We start from the raw sequence: 12,426 nt of genomic DNA, 5'->3' as shown, positions 1-12,426 counted from the left end.
AGCAGAGATCTAAATGAGTCAGAAGAATAGTTGCTATAGAGGCATCTGGGCATGCAAACCTGAGGGTAGGCGCTGGGATGATATTTTAGGTGCTACACAGGCCAGCAGATCATGTGTATAATTTCCAGCATACCGGGCGGCTATTAAAAAATGATGTTAGACTAAAGATGACTCAGACCCACTAGGCTGGTGTCACTACTCCTCTTCCAACCTAAACACTTGGACACCGGTAGATCTGATACAATTATTAACAGGCATGGGGGCAGCAAGCCACCCTAGTTTATTAACTACTAATAGCCTAACACTCTCAAATGTGTCCCAGTTTGGTAATAAATTAGAGAAGGCATCCTATCTTCCTCAGATGTTTTGCTGTGGTTTCCCATTTTCTTCAGTTTAAGGCTCATTTGATGGCATCTCTTCCTTCTTGCCATTCATTTCCTACTAGATGTCTTCACCATTATGGACTACTCTCTTCATTAATTAATTCATTAATTCACTCAAGTAATTAATACAGCAGAGTAGAGCTAGGCCTTATAAGAATATTTGGCTGGAGAAAGTGTTTCCTAAGATAGCCAAGTAAACATGGGCAAGGAATTAATTTTATGTTTTAAATACTAAGATAATTTCCCTTCACAAAGAGAAAATTGCTCTTTGTTCTGTAATATATCTTATTTCATACAGTATAATGGGGGAAAAGCACCTTGTTTAGGGTTAACTTTCTCATTTTGATTATAAAACTATTTACAGATAAAAAGCCATTTAAGTGACCCAAGAAAAACATCTGATAAAATGTTAATACTCATTTATAATGACTCTTGGTAATTAATAGGTATGTCTTTAACATACTACCCAAACAGCCATCCAAAATGATACTTATTAGTGAACCACTAAAATTACTTATCTTAAAAATCAAGATTTTATTGATCAGCACACCTTCTATAACCATTATATAAATAATAATATTATAGCCTTTCTAACCAATGAAATAATATGGTAAATGGAAATAAGAGAAAAAGCTATTGGGAAGGAGACAAAATTTACTTTTGAATGCAAATGATCTTTGTCTATCTAGGAAACTGAAGTGAATCAACTGAAAGCACTCTCAGAATTATGAAGAGTTCATTAAGCTAGAGACAATATAAATACATTTTTTAAAAAATCAGTACCTTTCCATGTACTGGGGCGGGTGGGAAATATATATATATATACACATACACGCACACACACACAAAGTGAGAGATGTTAGCTCTTCATAAAAGCAATTAATACAAAATACACAGGATTAAATTTGTAAATAAATGCAGAGGCCTGATATTTTAAAAAAAAGAGGCTTTCTGTGGTCATTTAAAAAAATAAATAAATAAGTGGAAACACGTTCCATGTGCAGGGATAGGAAGACTCAATATGTAAAAAATGTTAATTTCTCCACAAATTAATTGTTAGGTTTACTGCAATTCCCATCAAAATTCTGACCAACATTTATTCACAAATTAATCTGGAACAATAAATGGTTGAGAGCAGTCAAGAAAATCTTTGGGATAAAGAGGAGGGAGACGGTTAAAATGCAGTATAAAGCTATAGTAACTAAAACAGAAGAGAATTTAATGTGTGAGAAAAGCGGTATCACAAATCAGTGGGGAATGGGTTATTTCATGTATTTTGGTACATTATTTTTTACATTCGATCAGATACTCTGGGAAAAATGAAGTTATAGCTTCACTTCATAATTTTATGTACTAGGATTGTTTCCAGATACATAACAAATTAAATTAAAAACAAAGCTAGAAGAATGTATTTATTAACAAATGTTTAAATAGAAATATTTCTTATGTCTAGAAAATTCTTGTTTCCAAGTAACAACGGGAGAAATCATTTTGTAAATTTGATTATATTACTTTTGTATTTAAATATAAGAGATGAAATGTATGGTGTTAGATAAATCAGTAAGAACACCAACAAAATACCAGTAGAAAAATGGGAAAAAGACATGGACAGCTTCCTAAGGTGAAGTACAAATTACTAGGAAACAAATTAGGGAAAAGTTTACTCACCTGTTATCAAGGAAATGCAAATTAATGAGAGTTACTTTTTTGCTTAGAAAATTTACTAAGAGTCAAAAAATAGGCACGACCACTGTATTGAATGGTAACTTTTAAAATGTTGCTGTTGGCTAGAACCTCGGTAGTGTTGAATAGAAGTGGCGTCAGTGGACATACTTGACTTGTTTCTGCCATTACGTATGATATTAGCTGTTGATTGTTTGTATCTGTCCTTTATCAGGTTGAGGAATTCTATTCCTAGTTTGCACTGTTTTTATCAGTACTGAATGTTGGATTTTGTCAAATTCATTTTCTGTTTTTTCATTCCCACTATTCTGGCTACTCCTTCTGTCCCCTTTGCTGTCTTGTCTTCTTCTACCAGTGTTAGAGTTTCTCAAGGCTCAGTTCTGTGCTGCCTTCTCTCCTCTTTCTACATCCACTCCTACCATCCCCAGGCATTATCATTAAATCTCATAATTTTAATTACCAACTATTTGTCAACTACTCCCATTATCTCCTACCCCTAGACCACTCATTCTAAACCCCAACTCATATACCAGCTACATGCCCAGTATGCCTTCCCTGATGTCTCAGATGATTTCCTGTTCCTCCTCCAGTCTTGGATATCTGTGAATGGCACCATCATCCAAATCCATTTGCTTTAGCTAGAAACTAAGCTGTCATATTGACTCCTCCTCCTTTCCTCTCACTCCCCAACTTCCCATCAATTACTTATCAAGTCCTATCAATCCTATCTCCACAACACCTCAGATCTCTCCACTTCAACTCCACTGGCACCTCTCATATCAGCTGCTACAAGAGCTACTATTATTATAACAGCCTCCTAACTGCTTCTACTCTTCTCCACCATGCAGATGGTTTGGCTCACTGCGTACCCAGCAAAATGAATGAAAACAGATTCACAGGAAGGCACATCAGTATGAAATGTCATATACTTTCCACGTATCTTTCACAGGTAACTATTAGAGGATGTGTTCCATCGGAACTAGGGAATAAACCAAGGAAGAAGGAAAACAGGGGATCCAATATGAGAAAGACAATGGAAATTCTCGGGATGATAGTGAAGGGAAGTCCCAAGGTTACGGCTGTACAGCAAATCTATAGAAGAGCTTGCCCAGACTGAGGCAGGCTTGAAGGGCAGTCTCCAGGAAAAAGAAAAAAACAGGATGTCTTGCTCTGTTCAACTGTACTGATGTTACAATTCTGTGGGAAATTTGCGGAGAAATACCGATAGCAAATAAACAGCAAGGCAATGATTAACTCCAGAAAAAAGTGCACAAGAAAAAAATTCAATCATACCATATCATAGTATACTACTCAGCTGTAAACAATATTTTCACAATGTAAACAGTGAATATTACCTGAATCCACAGAATATTGTTTGAGCCTACTATATTTTCCATTGTCCCTTGCTTCACTTTTTCTGGCTTCAATTCCACAGTTCATTTTAATCAGCTGTGTATCTACTCAATTCTCTTACCCCTGTTTTATTTTGTTGTAGTTATTTGAAAAAACCTCAGTCATCGTTAAATCCAACTTTCAACCTACAACGATGCTGCTAAACTTAGCTTAAAATAAACAAATGTAACCATGGTGACTGGGTCTCACATTAAAATTATTGGTCACTGAACTTCACCTGGACTCTTAGTGTTGGGGGCAGCAAGGAACTGCCTTTCCTTAGTCCAGTCATTCTTTCCCTCTCCTTAAGTCTGGACCCTAAATTAGTAATTGTTTCATACCTTCTCTAGCTCCTCGAACCTCTAACACCTCTGCCAGCATCCTCTCTCCACTTATAACTCTGCTCCCTATTTCAATGAGAAGATGGATGCAATCAAAACAGTGTCTCTACAGATTCCTATCACATCTGTCCATCCACTTCAGCTGTGCCCATGTATTTTGTTTTTCTTCCTGTTAACTATGGGTGCTCCTGTCTATGCTCCTATCCCAAAACAATCCCTCTACTTGTCCACTGGGTTTCATTTCCTCTCCTCTATTCCAGGATACTGCTCTAGCAAGTCTCCCCTCTCTTCATCAAAATTTACCTCATTTCCGTAGGAAGGAAGGCTAGGGAGGGAGGGAGGGAAAGAGGGAGGGAGGGAAGGAAAGAAAAAACACTCTCAACCTCATACCCGCCTCGTGCTACCATCCCATCTCTCCACGATCCTTACATAGTGCAATATCCTCTGAAGTATTTTTCTATTGCTCCTATTTACAAATTACCACAAACGTAGTGGCTTAAAACAACACGCTACCACCCCATGTCTCCACAGTCCTTACACAAAAAAAGAGATGTCAACTTTCTATATTCTTCTCTCTTGGACTCACTCCAATCAGGCCTGTCTACTCTAAAGTCCTCTTGTCCAAGGTCAACTATGACCTCTATATGTTGCTAAATTCAATGATCAATTCTCAGTTCACGTTCTACAACCATATGACATAAAGAATCACTCTTCCTAGAAACACTTTTTTCCCAACTTGGCTTCTAAGGTGTAACCAGATTCTCATCTTAATAACCATTATTCAGTCTCCTTTGCTGGACCCTGCTTCTCTCTCCAACCTCTAAATGTTACAGAACCCCAGGTTCAGTCCCAGACCTTTTCTCTATCTATATTCAGTCTCTTGGTGATCTCATTCAGGCCTTAAGCACCATGTATATGCTAATGAGTCTCACATTTATATATACTGTTCAGATTTCTCCCCTGAACTCTAGTCTTGTATCTCTACCTACCTACCTAACACCACCTCTTGGATGTCTAATGTTGTATGTCGTCAAGTTGACTCCGACTCAAAGCTACCCCACTGTCCCACCGAGTTCTGTAGGCTGTACTCTACAGGAGCAGATTGCCAGGTCTTTTCTCCCAAGAAGCCACTGGTAGGTTTGAACTGTCAACCTTTTGGTTAGCAGCAGAACACTTAACCATTGTGTCACCAGGCCTCCTCTAGATGTCTAACAGGCACCTCAAAATTAACATGCCCACAACTGAACAAAACCATTCTTGCCCATCAAAATAAATGGCAACTCCATCCCTCCAGTTGTTTAGGCTCACCCTTTTTCCCACACTTCACATCCAATCTACCTTCAAAATATATTGAGACTCTAACCACTGGCCACCACTTCCACTGTACTATTGCCTAGATTTGTACAATTGCCTCTGAATTAGTTTCCCATTGCAGCTGCAACAAATTACCATAAACTCTGTGGCTTAAAACAACACAAGTTTATTATCTTTCAGTTCAGAGGTGAGAAGTCTAAAATGGGTGTTGTGGGGCTAAAATCAAGGTGTCTGCAGAGCTGCATTCCTTTCAGGGCTTCAAACCAGTTCGAACTGGTTTAGTTATGAAGAAAAACCAGAAGAGACCCATATGTTTAAAATTTGTGTGATCCAGACTGATAACCAGAATGGGGACAATTACGGGTTGATGCCCTGGAATGGGAGACTTGGAAGAGGCATAGTGAGCCCCTTCAGGAGTCTGTTAAGTGAGTCTGGATTATTGGCAGGACTGTGGAGAATGATACACATTTAACGGGGCACAGTCGACTGCCATCATTGAGTGACGCACTGCTGTTTCCAACTCTGCTCAAAATCCAATGGGCAAGAATTTGGCTGCTATGCAACACATATAATGCCCTTGTTTTCTAAGAGGGAGATTTAAGTTTCTAGCAGGGCTTCGACCTGTTGATTTTTCCTGTTCTAGTTTTAGTTATTGTTCCAGGTCACCCAAATTTTGAAAATTTACCAACTTTTATGATACCACAATCAGACAAAGACTTCATAAGTAAAGAAAACAAGAGACAGTATCAACATGCAAACCTTACAGAAAGACCTCAGTGTTTCTGGGGGTGTGTTACCTGCCTAGGCCCAAACTCAGTCTGGGGGTTGGGGTGAGGGGATACAGCAAATGCTCAGAGAAACTTTTGGTCAGAAGCATCTCCCCTCAAGTTCTTTTGTGAATTTTGAGCTTTGTAGGAAAATTAGATTAGAGAAAACCAGAAGCAGAAAAGTGAAGTGATTCATAAGTGGATGGTCCCAGCCTGAGACCAGAAGAACCAAATGGTGCCCGGCTACCACCAATGAAGGCCCTGACAGGGAACACAACAGAGAGTCCCTGACAGAGCAGAAGAAAAGTGGGATGCAGAACTCAAATTCCAGTAAAAAGACCAGACTTAATGATCTGACTGAGACCAGAGGGACCCTGGACGACATGGCCCCCAGACTCTGTTAGCCCAAAACTAAAACTATTCCCTGAAGCCAACACTTTAGACAAAGATTAGACTGGACTATAACACATTAAATGATACCTGTGAAGAGTATGCTTCTTAGCTCAAGCAGATACACAAGCCTAAATGGGCAGCTTCTGTTTGGAGGCGAGATGAGAAGGCAGGGGGACAGGAGCTGGTTGAATGGTCATGGGAAATAAAGGGTAGAAAGAAGGAGTGTGCTGTCACATTATAGGGAGAGCAACTAGGGTCACATAACAATGTTTACGTATAAATTTTTGTATGAGAAGCTAACTTGAACTGTAAACTTTCACTTAAAGCACAACTGAAAAAAGGAAGTGGGTGGCCTACAATTGTGATGTGCTGGGTACATGAGAGATGAGGCGACAGGTCTACCCTGGCTGGGAGGCCTCAGATGTTCCTTTAAGAGCCATATGCTTCCTTACCACCTAGAGGCCAGGTCTGTCTGGGCTGGTGCTTATTTGATGTTTGTCAAGCCTGCCAGCCACAAAGTGATCAGGGTTTTCACAAGCACAACAGAAGAAGCAATATATAAGATAAAACTGAGGCAGAAGAAAGAACGGACAGTTCAGAAGTTATTTCTCAATTTAGTGAGAAGCTGAAAAAGAAATGCAGATAAGTAGTGGTTTCAAGTACTTAATTCACCCCTTGTGTAGATTTCCAAGCGAGGCCATGCATTAAAACGGGGCTATATGAATTATTAAAAGACCAGATTTATATTAACTTAAATGTGTGATACTCATTCTTGCATAACAAACTAAGAAAAATAAAATATTAAATGAGATCATTTCCAGAATGCCCTTCTTTGATTTTAAAAAGTCGCAACTGTCAGAAACAGGCGGCTGGCAGGGTTGTTTTTTGTGTCTTTTTATTTTGGTTTTTGGTTCTGGCCAGCCCCAAGTGGTTTTGAATTACAATATTTTAAGCAGCTGCCATAGACTTGGGCACACTCACCAGCAAGGTATAATGTTGTCCAGGACATCTGGGGAACAGATTCAGGTCCTTCCCCCAACCAAAGCTCGTGAGGCTAGGGCTCTCTGCTCATATGGAGGCAGGTCCCCTTTCTGACAAACAGAGTGAGGCAGTGCAGTCACAAAGCAGAAGACAAGACAGGGAGAGAGCTGACCTACTTCCTTTCCTACTCATGTAACAGCAAATCACCAAAAATTTTGAGTGCTTTTTTCTCAGGCAACAAAATAAGCCATTTTCAAGTTTAAAAGCATCCACATTTCCTCCTTTTATTTGTTGCTGTTAGCTGCAATCAAGTCAGCCCCCGACTCATGGTGACCTCAGGCACAATGGGACTGGACTGTTGTGATCCACAGGGTTTTCACTGGCTGATATTTAGTAGATCACCAGGCCTTTCTTCCCAGTCTTAGCCTGGAAACTGTAAAAGCCTGTTCAGCGTCACAGCTAAACTCTAGCATACAATGACAGATGGTGGTGGCTGTGCCTGAGGGTACACTTGCCGGGGATGAAACCCCGTCTCCCACATGGAAGCGAGAATTCTCCACTGAACCACCACTGCCCTTCTTCCTCCTCTACTCAACTTGAATTTCTCAAATATTCACAGTTAATGTTGCTTAACTGCTGAAAATTTAGAACTTTAGAACCAAATTTCCTACTTCTAAAAGTTAATTTGCTATAGGGCAAACTGAAAAATGGGGATGAAAACTCCTCTGGGGGCTCCATCTGTCACCTCTCCCCACCAGATAGGGACAAAGAGGTGTAGGTGCCAACTGTGGACAGGACCAAAGAAAAGGGACCCTCAGGAAAGCCACACAAGGGAGCACAGCAGCCTGGGTGTGAGGGACATCAAACATCCTGTAAAACTTAACACATACTCTGGACTGTGGACAGCGTAAACAGTAGGCTCACAATAAGGAAAACGTTTTAATATACAGGTAGCCCCAACTTATGACAGGATTCCATTCCAGTGGCTCCACTGTCAGTCAGTAATGACATGACTTAAACACCTCATTTTTTTTTTTAAGTTTTCATTATTATTACCTTTTTTTAAATTATTATCTTTATAAATCCAATCTTGGTCTTTGGGGGGTGGAAATATGACATATAAACATAAATTTTAACATTGTGGTACATATTACTAACGATAAGATGTAATTAAAAAAAAAAAAGTCAAAAGTGTAGTTCGTCATAACTTGTATCTTAAGTCGGGGATTATCCGTAATAAACGTTTGTCCACATAATGCATATTACGTATCAAACACCCTCTTAAACCCCTGGTGAATTAAGTGGTGAATTAAGTAACTACCAAGTTATCTCCTGTTGCCTAGAGTCTATTTATCAAGCAAGCCAGTGACTCGGGAAGCAGTAGCTCAGGACAAGGATCCCAAGTCCCTCAGATATTGCCCACGACAGGCTGGAGACTAGGGAGAGAGCTCCACAATCAAATCCTTCTGCCTCAGAGGGACGAATATCAGCCACCTTCAAAGACGGGTCCTTTGAATATGAAAGGGGTAGACAGGGTAGTCCAGATCCAGATCCCAGAAGGGTTTGATTTATGCCCAAGATTTTCAAAACTTTGAATTCGTTACCAATCATTTAAAATTAAGACTTGACAGTGACGAGTTAGAGCGAAGTCTTGGCTGTCTCATTTAGAAACAGCATGTGCTGCCCAGCCTGCCATTACCATATCTTCAAACAATTCCTGGATTGGCCATTACCAAACCTGCCTGGCCCCAGGGGCAGAGCAGGGTAGCAATGAGCCCAGGTGAGCATCCAGAACAACAATCACACCTGGAAAAAACACCTTTTTATCCAAGACATATCATCAGTACCGAGTGTGGTTGCCACTGTCTGTCTCAGCTCACTCTCCCGAGGTCTGTATAGCAGCAGAAATGAAACTGGAAAGGTGAGAATGAAATAAATGAAACTTTCCAACAGCAATCTCAAATCTGTGTGGCATGGCCCAGCAGTGCATGATCTATGCACACACATCATTTCATTAGGATCTACTAGACTCTACATGTGATTTTCTTCCCCCCCCCACCCCTTGGCTTTAAGATCATTTATAAAAATACTCTTGGTAGGTGTGATCAGCGTATGTTACCATCTGTTTCAGCCGATATGTGAAAGCATTGTCGCTTTTCAAGCATTTCAGAACCAAATGGAGAACCAAAGACATTAAAAATAAAACGCTGATAGGGTAAAATGGCAAACTTGAGAAAGGATGCCAAATCTTCAGAAACCCACTCTACATTTATTTCATACAACTTGGTCATCCATGACCTTTCTGGAGGTGGCGACTGAACCCGCTGGATTATTATCTGTACAGCTGTCAATCACTGGCAGATTTCACGACAGGAATAAAGCTAGGAAAAGGTCCCTCAGGTGAACTGGGTTCACACTGGTATGAAGATGAAGCAACTCTCATCGCAAACTAACCCATGTGGTTGGGAATTAGAACAAATGCCCTAATTAACCTATGCAGCAGTTAGGTTCCCTGATAAACAGCCACCCAGACAAGCTTTACTTACTTTGGTTGCCTACCTTGCATGTTAGGGATTATTATCTGAAAGCACCAAAGTAACAGTCCCAGGGTATTTTAAAGTTGGCCACAGACATAGTAACTTCATTCCTGCGACCTCTACTCCATCACTGTAGTCTCTTGGCTTATTCCCCTTTATTCGTGGCCAATGCCATTTGGCAGGACACTCAGAGAGGGGGGACGCGTAAGTCCTCAGTTAGCATGAAGCCCCATCTACGTATGGGTCAATTTTAGGGACATATCTGAAATTAATCTAGTATTTCAGAAACATTCTCGTCCAAGTTATAGAAAACAGGTTCTTTAAAATGTACCAACATATGGGAGGGCCACAGCACATGTGTCTCTACATCAGCTAGACTCAGACTGTGACAGAGAAGGTTGGGAAACATTTCATTCTGGAAGGTCCATTCTATCCTTCCATTCTGCACAGTATGTTCCCGTGAGCATTCTCTACTTGAGAAATCAGAGAGGCAATTCTTTCACTGACACCTCACACACTGCTTCGAAATCCCTGGGAATGGCAAGGAGTTTATCAGGCTGTACAAACAGGACCGCTCCCCTCACAGGAGGCAGGCAACACATCATCACTTAACAAAGCATCGGTCGGTCAATGTCCTCCAGAGTCTTTCTAGTCTCAGATACTTAACCTAGCCTTTAATACTGGTCTTCCAATATGCCATCATCAATGGAGAAATGCTCTTGATTTTACTTTTTACTTCAGTAGCTGACTGAATTAAGTTATTAACATCTGTATCATAAGGCTACTTAGAGTAAGGGCCCTGGTTCTTGAATCTGGTTCCCTCCAACAGAGACTCAAATACCAAGTATTAAAATGGAGTGTAGGTGGATGGCTGTTTCTCTTACAGGCTTGAGAGGTAACCATCCTGATTTCAAGGCTGCCAGATGCTTGCAAATGGCCCTCCCTCAAAGAGGGTGTAGACTAGGCAGTGCTCATCACCATTTTCCAGCAATGGCAGGCACTATGCATTTTAAATGAAGGGCAAGGGGGTATTAATATGTGATGCCCTGAGGAAGGAAACCCTGGTGGCATAGTGGTTTGGCTGCTAACCAAAGGGTTGGCAGTTCGAATCCACCAGGCACTCCTTGGAAACTCTATGGGGCTGTTCTACTCAGTCCTATAGGGTCGCTGTGAGTCGGAATCTACTTGACGGCACTGGGTTTGGGTTGGGCCCTGAGGAAATTTCACTTGAAGTTAAAACAGTGTGAGTCTAAAGGGGCACACCAGCCCAGGGGCAAGGACTAAAAGGCAGGAGGGGACAGGAAAGCTGGAAATAGGGAACCCAAAGTCAAGAAAGGGAAGTGTTGACATGTCATGGGGTTGTTAATCAATGTCATAAAACAATATGTATACTGTTTAATGAGAAGCTAGTTTGCTCTGTAAACCTTCGTCTACAGAACAATAATAAATAAATTAAATAAACCCTGTCTTTACTCCCAAAAAAATCCAATTTGGTGATATCTCAAACGCTGCTGCTTGTACTTTACCTGAGGACAGAGGGCTTCTAATTGGCTTGCAGACATTCGGACAAGCTTCACACCTTCTTCATTGTTTGAGATAGAACAGGCCAGGTTGGCAACCTATAAGAAGGAACAACATAAAAAGATCTTTAAAGATATTTTTCTTTTGACTGCTAAGGGAAACAAACACATGCCCACCTCACCAAACCCCAGACCATTCCAGAATAGATGACAAGAGCATATCCGGCATTTTTTAGAGACTTCTCAAGTCTTTTGGGGACACATTTTTTAGCTCTGTGCTAGGCACATAACACAGACTCGTAACACAGGTCACACTGCGGCTGGTGAGAGAGCCTTGAAAAATCCTCGGGCCTGTAACTTGAGTAACCTGCCTGTAAACTGTAGTCACTCTACAAAGATGTTCTCCTGGCATGGGCAATGATTTAAGAAAAGCTGCAGAGTCAAGGCATCTGGATAGATTTGTTGGTAACTGCATTTTGCAGCTGTTCTCAAAGGAAGGAAATCAAAATTCTAAGTTGCTATTCTCATTTGGCAGGTGAATGGATGGTTACTTTAAGCCAAGATGAGGATTATTTGAACAAAGGCTATTTTCCAAATTTAAAAAAAAATAGTATTGAGACAACGTCAAGATGGAATAAAGGCCATCCTCATCAAAAATGGAAGAAAACAGGGATGATGTCCCGTAGTTAAGTACAAAACTGTCCTTCCACTGGGCTCTCAAAAACACTGACAGCTGGACTCTTTCCTGAATGATGCTGCTTAATTTGAAATACAATCTTTACCTTCCCATCCAACTGTCTCATGATTCAGCTCATGTACAACTATAGCCAGAAACAATCTAAGTTGTGTCATACTTCCTCTGCTGAAACTCTAGCTGTGCTGAGAATGTTGCTCTGTAGTGACTGCTAAGGCTATGATCATTTCCCAGTGTTTCTAAATGAATAGACTTGCCAACTCCATTAGCAATTCCAGGACCCAACTGAATCCACAGTGCTGAGACACATCCTTCCCCTAGTTGCAAATTGAGTTATGAATGATAGAGGCGTAGGCAGTTGAATATCAAAGGCACTTTCCGGGAATTTAAATGCCAAGAGTAAACAAGGGCAGTGGCAATA

General features: G+C 40.7%; 1 protein-coding gene across 1 annotated transcript in view; it reads right to left on the bottom strand.

Moving 5' to 3' along the window:
* The window catches only part of CTNNA1 (catenin alpha 1), a 195,404-nt gene that overhangs the window by 25,168 nt on the left and 157,810 nt on the right, over positions 1-12,426 (bottom strand). Inside the window, exon 10 of the mRNA XM_064276791.1 lies at positions 11,318-11,410. Coding sequence (XP_064132861.1) covers positions 11,318-11,410 — 93 coding nt within the window. The remainder of the gene's footprint in view (positions 1-11,317; positions 11,411-12,426) is intronic.

This window comes from Loxodonta africana, chromosome 2, assembly GCF_030014295.1.
Source record: "Loxodonta africana isolate mLoxAfr1 chromosome 2, mLoxAfr1.hap2, whole genome shotgun sequence".
NCBI lineage: Eukaryota > Metazoa > Chordata > Mammalia > Proboscidea > Elephantidae > Loxodonta > Loxodonta africana.
This window is presented reverse-complemented; position numbering and strand designations above follow the sequence as displayed.